This window comes from Panthera tigris, chromosome C1, assembly GCF_018350195.1.
Source record: "Panthera tigris isolate Pti1 chromosome C1, P.tigris_Pti1_mat1.1, whole genome shotgun sequence".
NCBI classification, from domain to species: domain Eukaryota; kingdom Metazoa; phylum Chordata; class Mammalia; order Carnivora; family Felidae; genus Panthera; species Panthera tigris.
This window is the reverse complement of record NC_056667.1, coordinates 39,430,591-39,447,673: the sequence shown is the minus strand read 5'-3', so window position 1 is coordinate 39,447,673 and position 17,083 is coordinate 39,430,591. Positions and strand designations below refer to the sequence as shown.

At 36.4% G+C, this 17,083-nt stretch overlaps 1 protein-coding gene across 10 annotated transcripts in view; it reads left to right on the top strand.

The window, feature by feature from the left end:
• Nucleotides 1-17,083, top strand: part of LOC102965268 (BEN domain-containing protein 5) — a 1,451,018-nt gene that overhangs the window by 133,340 nt on the left and 1,300,595 nt on the right. For all 10 annotated transcript variants that reach the window (XR_006221402.1, XR_006221404.1, XR_006221403.1 and 7 more), the window contains one exon: nt 6,359-6,481. Coding sequence is in view for 7 of the 10 variants with exons in the window: in XM_042997075.1 (XP_042853009.1) it covers nt 6,359-6,481 (123 nt within the window). In the remaining 3 variants the exon portion in view is untranslated. The remainder of the gene's footprint in view (nt 1-6,358; nt 6,482-17,083) is intronic.

Genomic DNA, 17,083 nt, shown 5'->3' with positions numbered 1-17,083 from the left:
TCTTGGTTTCATTGATCTGCTCTGCATTTTTTTTAGATTCTATATTGTTTATTTCTGCTCTGATCTTTATTATTTCTCTTCTTCAGCTGGGTTTAGGCTGTCTTTGCTGTTCTGCTTCTATTTCCCTTAGGTGTTCTGTTAGATTTTGTATTTGGGATTTTTCTTGTTTCTTGAGATAGGCCTGGATTGCAATGTATTTTCCTCTCAGGACTGCCTTCGCTGCGTCCCAAAGCGTTTGGATTGTTGTATTTTCATTTTCATTTGTTTCCATATATTTTTTAATTTCTTCTCTAATTGCCTGGTTGACCCACTCATTCGTTAGTAGGGTGTTCTTTAACCTCCATGCTTTTGGAGGTTTTCCAGACTTTTTCCTGTGGTTGATTTCAAGCTTCATAGCATTGTGGTCTGAAAGTATGCATGGTATAATTTCAATTCTTGTAAACTTATGAAGGGCTGTTTTGTGACCCAGTATGTGATCTATCTTGGAGAATGTTCCATGTGCACTCGAGAAGAAAGTATATTCTGTCGCTTTGGGATGCAGAGTTCTAAATATATCTGTCAAGTCCATCTGATCCAATGTATCATTCAAGGCCCTTGTTTCTTTATTGACCGTGTGTCTAGATGATCTATCCATTTCTGTAAGTGGAGTGTTAAAGTCCCCTGCAATGACCACATTCTTATCAATAAGGTTGCTTATGTTTATGAGTAAATGTTTTATATATTTGGGGGCTCTGGTATTCGGCGCATAGACATTTATAACTGTTAGCTCTTCCTGATGGATAGACCCTGTAATTATTATATAATGCCCTTCTTCATCTCTTGTTACAGCCTTTAATTTAAAGTCTAGTTTGTCTGATATAAGTGGCTACTCCAGCTTTCTTTTGGCTTCCAGTAGCATGATAAATAGTTCTCCATCCCCTCACTCTCAATCTAAAGGTGTCCTCAGGTCTAAAATGAGTCTCTTATAGACAGCAAACAGATGGGTCTTGTTTTTTTATCCATTCTGATACCCTATGTCTTTTGGTTGGCACATTTAGTCCATTTATGTTCAGTATTATTATAGAAAGATACGGGTTTAGAGTCATTGTGATGTCTGTAGGTTTCATGCTTGTAGCGATGTCTCTGGTACTCTGTCTCACAGGATCCCCCTTAGGATCTCTTGCAGGGCTGGTTTAGTGGTGACGAATTCCTTCAGGTTTTGTTTGTTTGGGAAGACCTTTATCTCTCTTTCTATTCTAAATGACAGATTTGCTGAATAAAGGATTCTCGGCGGCATATTTTTTTTCTGTTCATGACATTGAAGATTTCCTGACATTCCTTTCTGGCCTGCCAAGTTTCAGTAGAGAGATCCGTCATGAGTCTTATCGGTCTCCCTTTATATGTTAGAGCACGTTTATCCCTAGCTGCTTTCAGAATTTTCTCTTTATCCTTGTATTTTGCCAGGTTCACTATGATATGTCATGCAGAGGATGGATTCAAGTTACGTCTGAAGGGAGTTCTCAGTGCCTCTTGGATTTCAATGCCTTTTTCCTTCCCCAGATCAGGGAAGTTCTCAGCTATTATTTCTTCAAGTACACCTTTAGCACCTTTCCTTCTCTCTTCCTCCTCTGGGACACCAATTATGCGTATATTATTTCTCTTTAGTGCATCACTTAGTTCTCTAATTTTCCCCTCATACTCCTGGATTTTTTAATCTCTCTTTTTCTCAGCTTCTTCTTTTTCCATAATTTTATCTTCTAGTTCACCTATTCTCTCCTCTTCGTCTTCAATCCGAGGTGTGGTCATTTCCATTTTATTTTGCAGCTCATTGATAGCATTTTTTAGCTCCTCCTGGCTGTTCCTTACTACCTTGATCTCTGTAGCAATAGATTGTCTGCTGTCCTCTATACTGTTTTCAAGCCCAGCGATTAATCTTATGACTATTATTCTAAATTCACTTTCTGTGATATTGTTTAAATCGTTTTTGATCAGTTTGTTAACTGTCGCTATTTCCTGGAGATTCTTTTGAGGGGAATTCTTCTGTTTTGTCATTTTGGATAGTCCCTGTAGTGTTGTGGAACTGCAGGGCACTTCCCCTGTGCTGTCTTGAATAACTTTCATTGGTGGGTGGGGCTGCAGTCAGATCTGATGTCTGCCCCCAGCCCACCGCTGTGGCCACAGTCAGACTGGTGTGTACCTTCTCTTCCCCTCTCCTAGGGGCTGGATTCACTGTGGGGTGGCGTGCCCCGTCTGGGCTACTTGCACACTGCCAGGCTTGTGGTGCTGGGAATCTGGCATATTAGGTGGGGTGGATAGGAAAGGTGCACAGGGGCGGGAGGGGCAGGGTCAGCTCGCTTATCCTTTGGTGATCTGCTTCGGGAGGGGCCCTGCAGCATCGGGAGGCAGTCAGACCCGCTGCCGCTGCCGGAGGGATGGATCCGCAGAAGCACAGTTACTGTGCAGTGCAAGCAAGTTCCCTGACAGGAACTGGTTCCCTTTGGGATTTTCGCTGGGGGATGGGCAAGGGAGATGGTTCTGGCGAGTGCCTTTGTTCCCCGCCAAGCTGAGCTCTGTGGTCCGGGGCTCAACAACTCTCCCTCCCGTTGTCCTCCAGCCCTCCCACACTCTCTGAGCAGAGCTGTTAACTTATAACCTTCCAGATGTTAAGTCCCGCTTGCTGTCAGAACACCCTCTGTCCGGCCCCTCCGCTTTTGTAAGCCAGACTCAGGGGCTCTGCTTTGCTGGTGGGCCGCCCCTCCGCCCTGGCTCCCTCCCACCAGTCCCTGTACCACGCACTGCCTCTCCACCCTTCCTACCCTCTTCCGTGGGCCTCTCTTCTGTGCTTAACTCTGGAGAATCCATTCTGCTAGTCTTCTGGCAGTTTTCTGGGTTATTGAGGCAGATGTGGGTGGGATTTTAGTGATCAGCAGGACACGGTGAGCCCAGCGTTCTCCTATGCCGCCATCTTCCCCTGAATCTCAACCATCTCTGTTGGTCATTCCTGACGCCATGCCCAGCATCTCTCCGCAGTGGGCTGTTGTCCCTCTGCACTTTGGCTGCAAGCGCTGCTCCGTCCGCCGTCTGCTCCCTCACGCTTCGGCCAGCTGCTGGCAGGCTGCACCATTGTATATTCTTACCAACAGTGCACGATGGTTCCTTTTTCTCCTAATCATCATGAACACTGTTTTCTTGTGTTTTTGATTTAACCATTTTGACAGGTGTGAGGTGATATTTCATTGTGGTTTTCATTGCATTTTCCTGATGATGAGTGATGTTGGTCATCTTTTCATGTGTCTGGTGGCTATTTTTATGTCTTTGGAGAAATTCCTGTTCATGTCTTGTGGCCATTTTTAAAATATTAAATATAATTTATTGTCAAATTGGTTTCCATACAACACCCAGTGTTCATCCCAACAGGTACCTTCCTCAATGCCCATTACCCACTTTCCCCTCTCCCCCACCCCCATCAACCCTCAGTTTGTTCTCAGTATTTAAGAGTCTCTTATGGTTTGCCTCCCTCCCTCTCTGTAACTTTTTTCCCCCTTCCTCTCCCCCATGGTCTTCTGTTAAGTTTCCCAGGATTTGTGGCCATTTTTTTAAATTAGATTGTTTTTTGGGTGTTGAGTTTTATAAATTCTTTATATATTTTGGATACTAATCCTTTATCACATATGTTATTTTCCAACATCTTTACCCACTCAGTTATGCTGTCTTTTAGTTTAGTTTTTTTATGTTTTTATTTTGATGTAGTCCCAATAGTTTCTTTTGGCTTTATTTCCTTTGCTTGAGGAGATATACCTAGAAAAATGTTGCATGGATGATGTCAGAGATATTACGGTCTGTGTTCTCTTCTAGGATTTTTATGGTTTCAGGTCTCACACTTAGGTCCTAAATCCATTTTGAGTTTAATTTTGTGTATGGTGTAAGAAAGTGGTTCAGTTTCATTCTTTTGCATGGAGTTGTCCAGTTTTCCTAACACAATTTGTTGAAGAGACTGTCTTTTTCCCATTGCATATTCTTGCCTCCTTTGTTGAAGATTAATTCACCAAATAATCATGAATTTATTTCTGGCTGGCTGTTCTAGTCTCTTGATCTATGTGTCTGTTTTTGTACCAGTATCTGACTCTTTTGATTACTACAGCTTTTCAGTATATCTTGAAATCTGGGATTGTGATACCTCCAGTTTTGTTTTCCTTTTTCAAGATTACTTTGGCTGTTCAGGGTGTTTTGTGGTTCCATACAAATTTTAGGATTATTTGTTTTAGTTTTGTGAGAAATGTTGTTAGTATTTTGGTAGGGATTGCATTAAATATGTAGATTGCTTTGGGTAGTGTGGAGATTTTAACAATTCTTGTTTTTCCAAATGGAATATCTTTCCATTTGTTTGTATCATCTTCAGTTTTTTATCAGTGTGTTATAGTTTTCAGAATATAGATCTTACATCTCCTTAGTCAAGTTCATTACTGGGTATTTTATTACTTTTGGTACAATTGTCAATTCAAATTTTTTTTAATTTCTCTTTCTGCTATTTTATTATTGTTATATAGAAATGCAAGAAGATTTCTGTATATTGATTTAGATTTCTATATATTGATTTTGTATCAATATGTAATCAAATGTTTTTTGGTAGAGTCTTTAGGGTTACTTTATTCCTGATGAATAGGGCTAGAGAGATTGAGAATTTTTCCTCAGTCATCTGCTCCACCCTAAACTTTGGTCCTTCCCTGGTTACACCTGCTACAGAGAGGGTTTATTTCTGTGAATTTGTCTCATCTCTAGAAGTAGATTACTTTAGTTTTTAGTGCTTGCTATCTTGGTATTGAGGAAGCAAGAATATTTCTGTTGTCTTGGTCTTTCTTAGGTCTTAGGCGGGTCCTATATGCTCTGGTCTTGGGGTGATTTTTTCAATGATTCCATCTCTCTTCCCTCTTTCATCTATGCTTTGAATCATTGATGTGTCTTGTGTGAGGTAGTCTTGTCTTCCTCTCCTTCAGGTATAGAGGATATTTTCTTTTGCTGCTCCTCCTCCTATTTTGGAATCTTATTCATGCATGGGGTTTTAAGGTTTGATCTTTCTCCCCCAGTGGCTTTTTTTTCCCCATAAGGGAAAAGGATACTGGGCTGGGGGGGGGGGGCTTCATGCCTCTTTTTTTAAAAAAATTTTTAACGTTTATTCATTTATGAGAGACAGACAGCACAAGCAGGGTAGGGGCAGAGAGAGAGGGAAACACAGAATTGAAGCAGGCTCCAGGCTCTGAGCTGTCAGCACAGAGCCTGACGCCGGGCTCAAACTCACAAGCTGTGAGATCATGACCTGAGCCGAAGTCGGACACCCAACCAACTGAGCCACCCAGGTGCCCCTATGCCTCTTTTATAAGAGAAGCCCCTCCCCTTCTCCAGTCCTGCATTACAGTGAGAGGCATTTTCTAGTTTTCTGCCCTGTCCTCAATCTTTCTCCTAAACACCTGATAAAAGGCATGTATAGAAGAGACTGCTAGTGGTTGTGAATTCCCTTTGTGTCTATGTCTCTGTGAGGTTCTACACTCTCATTTTTCCTATACTTGACTTTTAGTAGTTAAAAAAAATTAGGCCTCATTCTGTTTACTCACTGGTATGACACCTACCAGTTCTTTCTCCTGTGCTCTGGATCCTTACTTTCCTTGGACATCAGATTATTGCTGCCTTGTAATCTCTGTTTCTGATAGAATTTTTTAAAGTTATGATTTTGTTCTTTGTTGGGATATGTATTTTTAAGGTATAAGGTTTGATTTTTCCAACTTTCTACATCTTAGGTGGAAGTTACACTTCTAAATTAAGAAAAAAATTAAAGTTCCTTTTAGGAAATATAACTTCTATGTTAATTCATTGGTTCTCAGCTTATTTCTGGTTATGGAATGCTAGGAAGTTATAATGCTAGTTATAGTACCATTGCTTTATTTGAATTAAAATTATTAAATATTTCTGACAATTTAAATATATTAACCATTTATTAAATACCTGATGCAATTTAATGAGCATCTTTTGGATTTCAGTTGTCATGCTAGATATTTTCTTACCTAATTCTCATAAACACCATTTTGAAGACAATGGCTTTTGCTTTTCTTTTATTATGGATGAGAAAAACTGAGGCTTAAAGGAATTAAGTTGATTGCTTTGTATCACAAAGAATTAATGTAGAGGTGAGATTTCAGACCTTAGTTTCTGATTTCAAAATGTTTCTTGTTTCTACACTACACCACTATTGTAGTTCATTTCTTACTGTCTGGATAGGTAATAAATGATAGGGGACAGGGAAAACAATAATAAAAATTTTGTTGGGCTTCTGTTACTAGATATGTTTTGTTTTATGTTAAACATGAGCCTTTTTTTTTTAAAATAGGCAATGATATGGGAAATGAAGATGCCATCGGAGGGAATGTGAGCAAATATACGGTGCTTCCATCTGGATACTGTGGACAGCCCAAGAAAGGACATCTTATCTTTGATGCTTGTTTTGAAAGTGGTAAGTGTATTAAAGACCTTAGCTTTTGAATTTGTCTTCGGTTGTTTCAAAATACAGTTCATCTGGCCATTCACTGTGATTCAACCCATTTAATATTTCATCATAATGGAACAGGTTATCAGGAAAAAAAATCAATTTTTAAAGAATTAAATTGGAAATACTTGAAAATGAAATGCTGTGTTTTTGTTGATATGTGATCAATGGTATAATGTTAATAATAATGATCATTGATAGAGCACCTTATATTTTATAAAATACTTTTTCAGATATTAATTTTTGGGGGATAAAACTGACAAATTGATTATATGATCAATCATTAATTATTGAATGTTTATCATGTATTTGGTTCTGTGTGACATGCTCATAGAACTTAGTCTTTGTCAGAGAGAAGTTCTCCCTATAAAGAAATGATTAGGTAACAGATTCAGTTGAACACAAACAAAACAGCAAAAGTAATATTATATCATAATCATCAAATTCTGTGGTTATTCTGAATGGGAAGATCAAAACTTGATTGTAAATTCCTATCCAGTAGGGAATGGATCTTGTTAACGTTTTTGTGCCCTGAGCCTCATACTCTGTATAGCACATATTAGGTAGTCAGAATATGTTGAAAATACTAATGAGAAAGGTAAACATAATTTTGTTTTATAAGTAATCATTAATTATTTTTTATTTTGAATAATGTGTGTGTGCTGGCATGTGTGTGTGTGTGTGTGTGTGTGTGTGTGTGTATGTGTGTGTGATTGTTTGTAGGGGCATGGCAGTTTAGTTACATGACACTTCTCTCAACCCTAAGAACATTGGTTGTTTATATCAACCAATGTTGATATACTTGTTTATTCAAGTATATCAAGTTGAAAACTTGTTTATTCAAGCTTTTGCTCTTTGTTTATTCCATGCTATTTTAGTTTGCTAGGGCTGCCATAACAAAGAACAACCAACTGTGTGGCTTAAACAACAGAAATTTATCATCTCACCATCCTGGAGGATGAATGTCTTGAGATCAGTGTGTCAGTAGGGTTGTTTCCTTGTAAGGGTTATGAAGAAGAATATACTCCATTCCTTTTTTTCTAGCTTCTGGTGGTTTGTTAGCAATCTTTGGTGTTCTTTGGCTTGTAGAATCATCACCCCAATCCTTGCCTTCATCTTTACTTGGCATTCTCCCTGTGTGCCTGTTTTTTTCTAAATATTCCTTCTGTATAAGGATGCCAGTCATGTTGGATCAGGGGCCACTCTGATGACTACATTTTAACTTGATTATCTTTGTAGAGACCCTTTTTCCTTTTAAGGTCACATTCTGAGGTACTGGGTGTTAAGACTTTAACATGAATTTGGGGGGCACATAATTCAACCTATAAGATAGTACTGTAGTGTTCTTCCATTCAGACAACACTGTCCACATAGTTAAGAACAGTTTCCCTGAAGTTTGCATTTTGCCTTGCCTGGGATATATTTGGTGCTTAGAAAATATCTTTTGAATTCTTTTTACCTCAGTTAAAGACTTGAAAGCTCTTTATAATAACAGCAGCTCTCTAAGAGTCAAAATTATCCTCATTTTAAAGATTATGTGTTGTTTTGGTTTACCTAAAGTATGAAATAATCCAGATTTCTTTCCATATTTTCCTTTAACTTAGTCATATTTTTCCATCCTTTACTGAAAAGTTCAGTAGCAGAAATTACCCAATGTGACCACATAGTAACCAAATTAATAATGTATATTTCTCCAAAAGTGTATGAATAGTTGGTTTATGTCAACTGAATTTGTGCAAGTGGTGCATAAGCCTTGCAGTAATAGTAGAGTGGTTAAGTGGACATGCTCTGGTGTCAGGCTAAAGTTTAAATTCTCACTTGAAAACTAAGCCATAGTTTCCTCATCATTTAATGGAGAATGATGCCTACTTTATGTCTAAAAGAAAAAAAAATATATATATATTTCATTGTTTAAAAAATTAAAACATCTTACCAAAATGGAAACAAAATAATAATAATATTTAAAAAATAGGTAAATGAGAAAATCTCAGGGAAAATACCAAAAGAAAATTCAGCTGGATGAGTATATAAAATACATGCTATGAGTTCCCATAAATTTGCTATAGGTAGACAATAAATTTAACTGAAGGTTTTCTGGTAACCAGCATCAAGAGAAAAACAATATCCATAAGATAAAAATAAACCAAATATTGAAATCTTATAGAAATTCCTCCTATTGGTCTTCCTAAAGCAGACACTGAGATGTGATGAATAGCATTCTCAACAATATACCTGTGGTATTTACAACAATGTATTTCATAGGTATGTGTTTTGTAATATCCTTCAATGTGGACTGGGGTCCTAATGCTAAAGGGCATCTTAGTGAAAGCAATTCAGTTGGCACTTGAAACAATTTGTTTGACATATGCAGCTTTCATCTGATCTAATTTAAATTAAGGGATTTATTTTAGATTTTTTAAAACAGGGAAGTTAGGGGTTTTCTCTTATGTGCTCACTCTGAGCTACTGATTGTGGATGCCTCATGTGTTATGTTGTGAAAAGGATTCTGTAGGTGTAGACTTTTGAAGGAGTAAGGTGATTAATTGATTCAATGATTGGCAGGTATTGCTTCATGTGGATGGAATATATTGTCTTCAGATAGGCCCCATAGGTATGTTTTTTTTTCTGAGTTGTGGAATATGTAAAGTGCCTAGTATATTGCCGGGCCCTGAACCGGTGGGTTATCTGTTTTTCTAAATGAGAAAGAGGTTCTGCAGTTCAAATATGAACTTTCCAATGAAACCCTGCTCTGTTTTTTTCCATACCCCCCTTAGTATAAGTACTATTTCCCTTGGAAAAACAGAAGACCACCATAAATTTATCTTTCTATGGGTACCTGACACTTTTCATGATTTTTAAAAACTTTGTTCTCTTCCACTGCACTATAACCTGCTCAGGACAGAATCTGAGTCTGATTAAGCAGGGGCTCTCCCACAGAACCAAGCTGAGTACTTACAAAATTAAGCACTAAATTAATACTATTTGTAATTGATGAATGAAGTAATTCGAGCAATAGAAAGATAGGGAGAAATTAACTTTCTTACAGCTTTCATGAAAAAAAATCATATTTAATTGCTTGTTATTCCCCAGTCTGTCAACTTCTCTCAAGTCTTCATATGTGTGCAGGTACTGTTTTCTCTGTGACCTAGATCCCTTTATCTTCCTGGTAAAATGTTAATTCAGATTCAGTCCAGCATTTCTTCCTCTGAGGAATAGTACCTCTCAGACAAGTTTGGCTGTCTCTGCCTCTATATTTACAGGCACCTTGTAGACTCTTATATGATAGTCTTTACTGAATTGCAGTCATTTCATTGTTTCTTTCTTTTTCCTTATCATTGAAACCTTGAAGTCAGAGATGGTTTCTTACCAGTTTTGGTTCTCCAGTGCCTAGTGTACTAACAGTCATATAACAAGGAGATTAATAAATGTGTGAATAACTGAGAGAGGACAGATAGTGAACAAAATGGTTTTTGTAAAGTGAGATTTTAAGATTAATAAAAATATTTTTATGTTGACATAAAAATATATTAATAGCAGCAAAAATATTAAGAAGGAAAACAAAAAAATTAATTACTTGGTGCTTATCAGACATTATGATAAGTGATGTACATAGTTTATCTCATTTAATACTCACTGAAACTTTCTGAGGTATTATATATCTCTTGTAGGTGAGGAAACTAAAGCTCAGAGGTGTAAAGTTATTTCCCTTGAATTGCATGATTGACAAGATGTATAGATGAATTTGAAAATGAGGGTTTCCTGGCTCCAAAGGCCATACTTTTAACCATTGCATATACACATTACCTTATTATAGGCTAGTTTATGACATACGAATAATATATATATGTGTATGTATATATATATATAGCCTATAAGCCTATATATATGTGTGTATATATGTGTGTGTGTGTATATATACATACATACATATATATATATATATATTTATACATATATATATATATATATCCTATAAGATAAGACATATAGGTTTTGTGATAAGAAAAATAAAAAATTGTCTACTTATTTTAAAATAAGCCATCCAAAGGGCACCTGGGTGGCTCAGTCACTTGAGTGTCCAACTCCTGATTTCAGCTCAGGTCATGATCCCAGGGTCATGAATCAAGGCCACATTGGACACTGTGCTGAGCATGGAGACTGCTTGGGATTCTCTCTGTCTCCTGCCCCTCTCCCCTGCTTCCGTGCACTCTCACTCTAAAAAAATTAAAATAAGCCATTCAAATAAACACTATTTGGTTGCCAATAGTAGTGTTGTTTTACGATTGATATGAATACATGTATATTGAATATGAGAAGAACAATATAATTTATACTACAAATTAGCCTCAGAGACTTAATATAATATTTAAATTACTGTGGCATGAAAGAGGGTCAGTAAAAGAAAGACATGGTTCAGTAGTTTATATACCATTTCAAGACGATGGAAATAAAAACTTAAAACTTTTATTTTTAATTTCTATGATGGAATTTTATTATATTTATTTGTGTAATCTTTAAAAATTATTGTTTTATTTCCTTTTGAAAGAAAATAGTTTTTATTCTTGGCACAGTATGAAAATGTGCCATGACTACAATAGAAATCAGGGGTTTTAGGTTAATATCTCACTTTTTTTTAGATATGCAAATGGTTGATATACTTTTTCTTTTTAACTTTTGAGGAATAATTGACAAATATAATTATAGATATTTAAAGTGTCCAATGGGATGGTTTGATATATATACATGTATATAAAATATTATATATATAATATAGAATAATTACCAAGATTTAGCTAATTAACACATCAATGTCCTCACATAATTAACACAGATAACTTTTCTTTGTGTTAAAAATCCTTAAGATCTACTTTTATCAACTTTCAAATATACCATACTGTATTATTAATTACCATAATCATGGTTTATATTAGATCCTCAAAACTTATTCATATAATTGAAAATTTGTATCTTTTTAGTTATATCACCCCATTTCCTCTTTCCCCCGTCTCTGGCAACTTTTCTATTTCCTGTACAACTGACTTTATTGCAAAATTATTGAAAATAGCCAAGATATGGAAACAACATAAATATCCTTCCTTATGTGAAATGGGCACAGAAAATGTGACATGCATGCACGTACAAACACACACACACACACACACACACACACACACACACAGGTACAGAGGAATGTTATTCAGCTATTAAAGAAAGTACATCCTATTTGTGACAATGTGAATAAATCTAGAAGGCACTATGTTAACTAAATTTTTTTACAATGGCATTATAATATAATGCCAAACACACAGGTTTTGGTTTAGGCAGAACTGGTTTCATATATTAACTTTTACTCATCTATAAAATTAGGAAAACATATCTATATTATAGAATATTATTATGCTAAGCAGTATTATATATAAAAGAGACAGTACAATATATGGCTATCAACTTCAGGTTATAATTCTGGCACATGTATATCATGCCAAGAGTGCCAAAATGTGCCAGGTACTTTTGTGGGTATATTTATAGTGTTATTACCAATCCTTAGAACAACCCTACATCATAGGACCCTTAGATTAGGTTACCCCAGGATCATACACTGAGATAAGGACTTAGGTAAAGATTGTATATTTTGATGGAGATCTCAAGAGGGAGATGCTCTGGGTAATTCTTGCTTTTCTGGGCATATAGTATTCTTGGTCATTCTAGTCTAAGTTCTTTAGGCTTGGAAAATCTAGGCAATCTAAGATTGTTCTGGGTGTTAATAAGAAGGGCCAGAATTAGAAGATATTTGGAGATTTTAAGTTAACAACATTCTCCTTTGGCATCAGGAGTTAACTTTGTAGTTGTGGGAAGAACAATGTGTGGAGTCAGTTGACCTGGCTTTGAATCCTAGCCTGACTTGATCTTGGGAATTACTTTATGTCTTTGAACCCCATCCTATCAGTCTAAAAATGGAGAAAATACTTTACAAGGTTTTAAAAAAATGGCTAATTATAGTTATCATTTTTCAAATGCGTAATGTGTCCCAGTCTTTGAATAAGGAGCTTGACATGTATCACCTGTAACAGGGCGCCTGGGTGGCTCAGTTGGTTAAGCGTCTGGCTTTGGCTCAGGTCATGATCTCACGATTCGTGAGTTCAAGCCCCGCATCGTTCTCTGTGCTGACAGCTCAGAGCCTGAAGCCTGCTTCAGATTCTGTGTCTCCCTCTCGCTCTGCCCCTCCCCTGCTCGTGCTCTGTCTGTCTCTGTCTCTCAAAGATAAATAAACATTAAAAAAAAAAAAAGAAAAAAAAACATGTATCACCTATAATACTTATCTTTTCAGGACTTTCTAGACTAGGTTAGGATCCCATCTGTACAGACCCATTGCAGTCTATATACTTTCCAGTCTACTAGAAGTACTTGTCTAAATGTCTGAAGTTTGTACACTCTGTAGGAGCTCTTGGTTACCACCATATATCATGCTTAGTCCAGAGCCTGGTACATAATAGGTGTTCAATAAATGTATATGAAATAAATACAATTATCACAACAATTCTTCAGAGTAAGTATTATTAATGCTGATTCACAGGTAAAGAAAATCAGCCTTAGAGAGGATAAACATATGTTAAAATTAAACTGTTTTTAAGAGGTAGAGCCAGGATTTGTATCTGGGTCTGCCTCATAATAGTAAATGGTCAGACACAGGCATTTTGTGAAGCTCACAACATACTTTTACATACTTTATCTCATTGAATCCTGATATCTTTTGAGGTAGGTATTATTATTCTGTCTTAAAGATGAAGAAGTAGAGGCCTAGAGACGTTAAATAATTTGCCTATGACTCTACAGTTAACTAATCAAGTATCAGACTGGGGTTTGAACTCAATTTAGATATGATTAAAATAACAATAGTATTAAATATGAATATAGAATTTACTCTGTCATGCAAATTTCTAAGTGTTTGACATAAGTAATGCATTTAATTCTCATATCAAACCTGTGAGGTAGCTTCTATTATTATTATTTTCATTTAACAGGTAAGGAAACAGACACTAAGAGGTTAGATAATTTTGCCAAGGTCACTCTGCTGCTAGGCTGTGGACCTGGGGTTCAGACCCAGTTGGCCTCACTCCAGAATTTGTGCTTGTAACCATTTGTGCTATGTCGGGTCATAATTTATATAAAAGCTTATCTCAGTATCAAGCATTTAGCAGTAGTTCCAATATTTTTAAATTTTGCATTTAGGTCTTTATAATTTCTGAGGAAAACAAGATTGTTGTAACTTAAAGTTAAAAATATGATACTCAGTTTCCTAAATTACAGAATGAAGTGATGTAGCAGAAAAATAGATTAGACTGGTCATTGATCACTCCATACCAAGGGCTTATGACCATTAACCTTTAAATTAAGAAAGGTTCTCTTGCAGAAAATTATGTTGAGAAACATTTACAAATATTTAAAAATCAAATCATATATTATATGAGGCCTAGGTTTATAGCCTCTCTAAGAAAAAAATAAATAGTGAATTTTCTGTTTGTAGAATCTGCCCCTTCTTCATTCTCACAGAAATTAGATAAACTTCTCTGTTTAAGGAAGAAGAGTTTTAAAGTTGTGTGTTATTATAATTATGATAGAGCTCTTGATTTACATTGTTTGAGGGATGTGGTAGAATCTTACTTTTTATTTTCTATGAATATACCAATCAGCAGATATGTTTTATACCCTGTGGGAGGAATACAACCCACAGTTCCTCGCTTAAAGGAGTTAAGTGGGAGAGACTGATAGAGGCTGTGATTTTTTTAAAAATTTTAATGTTTATTTATTTTTGAGAGAGAGAGAGAAAGAGAGTCAGAGCCCAAGGTGGGGAGGGGCAGAGAGAGGGAGACACAGAATCCAAAGCAGGTTCCAGGCTCTGAGCTGTCAGCACATTGCCTGACATGGGGCTTGAACTCACGAACCTTGAGATCATTACCCAAGCCGATATTGGATGCATATCTGACTGAGCCACCTAGGTTCCCCTGACAGAGGCTGTGATTAAGTTGATGACAAAATTTATTGTCTAAGGCAAATATTTTTGTCCAGAACAAGTGCTAATCTGGAAGGGATGCTGGGACAAATGGCATACCCTGGGGCCTGTCAGAGGCTAACCATGATGTGTAGTACCTCTGATTCTAATTGGGGTAAGTACTGTGTAATAAGAAAGCATATCAAAAGCATGTCTTTTTCAGTAGGGTATCGTAGGATGGTGGGGTGGCAAATTGGCAGACTTCTTAGAAGAGGCTCCAATGAGCTGAGTATTAAAGGATTAGTAAGAATTATCCTGATAAATTTTAGCAATGGGAAAAACTACCCGGTTCTTATGATATCCAGAAAGACCCAAATGCAAGAGTGATAATGGCACTCTGCTACCAGAGTGAAATGGCAAACTATAACTAACTCTCAGAAATGAAGAGTATTCCTGAGAGTAAGGGCTCACTAAAACTTTTTAAATAATTAATTTAACAACAAATAATTTAATTAATTTCTAATATATATGTAATGTCTCATTCTTTTTTTCATTCTTAAAGAAATAAATGTGCTTTACCAGAGCACATGTTGTAATGACACCATCCATGTGTCTGTATCCCGAACCTGACTTGAATGGGTCTCTCTGCTGGTTGCTCTCCTCCTCTCCACAACCTCATTCTGTGTCTATCTCTGCCCTGTGGACCCTCCTGATTTATATGTATTGCTTCATTGCTTACTTTGCTAATCCAAAGTTTTGGCCTTGACAAGTGAGTTTAGTCTTTTGTCCCTACTGGAATTTTTCCCATAAAGATGATAGTAAGAGAAAATATTAGGCAGTGTACTCTGTTTTCTCTCTGCTTGTTATTAAATGAATGATTATAAAATCTTGCAACCTTTTCAGCCCCACAACTTCAGCCCTAGACTTCATCCTCAGTAGGTTTGCTGGACTTGTATGGAAGCTTTCTGACTGGATTCTGAAGTTTATCCCCAACTCTTTCTGGTCCATCCTGCACAATGCTACCAAAGCTAAAATGCAAATCATTGGATTGTACTACTTTATTGTTGAAATCTTTCATGACTCCCTGTTGTCCTTAGGATAAAATACAAATGCTTTTATCTGACAATGTCTTTAACATAAGATCTGATAAAAACTTGCTTCATATTGATATTATCATTTTATGCCAGAATATGCCCCCTTCAAGGCCATTATCTCTTTCAGGGGAAAAATTAGCATATTTAGGAGAAAACAGTATGGTTATGAAATATAAAGTGTTTTACCGTGTCTAGAAATTCTGTTGGAGAAGTATTGGCAGCTATGAAACTATAGATGAATAATTTAATTCTGTTATTTCTGACTCATAATTGAAACAAAGCTAAACTTCTATTATTGTAGGGTTTTCTTTTTTAAAAAATTTTTTTAATGTTTATGTAATTTAGAAAGAGAGAGAGAGAGGAGGGGAAGGGCAGAGAGAGAGAGGGAGATACAGAATCTGAAGCAGGCTCGGGGCTCAGAGCTGTCAGCACAGAGCCTGATGTGGGGCTCGAACTCACCAACTGGGAGATCGTGACCTGACCTGAAGTCAGATGCTTAACTGACTGAACCACCCAGGCGCCCCGGGTTTTCATTTGTTTTTTAAATTTCTGACCCCTTTACTGAATTATATATGCATATATATGGCTATGTATCTACATGTATGTTTTTCTCTTTCCTATTTTCTCTACTTCACTTTAAGGAAGAAGTAAAACATTTCATTCCCAAATAACTTTCCTCTAAGTATGATGACATTTCCAATAGTAACAGTCCTGAAACAAAGGGCCTTGGAAACAACAGTTGAAGAAGTATGAACTATGTTTAATAAAATCTTATTTGCACTTATCTTCAGCTGCTCTTTTTAAATCATCTGAGACAGTGTTTTGAAGGGGACTTCCAATACACATAAAACACCCCTCCTATGCTTTAGTTGTAAAATAACTACCAAAAAAGGGAACATGTCACTTGATTAAATGTGGTTGATTGAGTTTGTTTATAGCCCTCTTCTTTCCAAGATTTAAGACACTACTTGAATGATTATATGTGTGTAATAGTTTAAAATCTAAACATAAATACTTTTTCAAGTGATAACCACATGATACACTTAAAATTGGAATATTTAAAGATGTTATATTATTATTGCTTTCCATTTTCAAACAAATTTAAAATTACATTAATTAGCAAAACTAGAATGTTGTCTGTGGTTTTATGCTTTAATATTTATAAAATAGTTCTACTTTTGATAGTGTATTGCAGTATTGAAAAATCCATACAAATTGTGGGTTTCATACAGCTTTCAGATAGGCTTGCCTTCTGAAGCTATGAGGATATTTTGTGCAGGCTACCTGTTTGCAGTTTGTTTGATTTATCATCCTTTCCCCATTTTTCTCTGTATTGCAGGGGCCAACGTCTTGATATTTGCACTTCCCCGGCTCCCTTATCATCTGGATTCTGACTAGGTTCAGCTTATGGGAAATTCTAGGAGGAGATTCAAGGGCAGGTAGAAAGGAGAAGCCTGGGTATTTCTCCCTCATTGTATCTTGGGC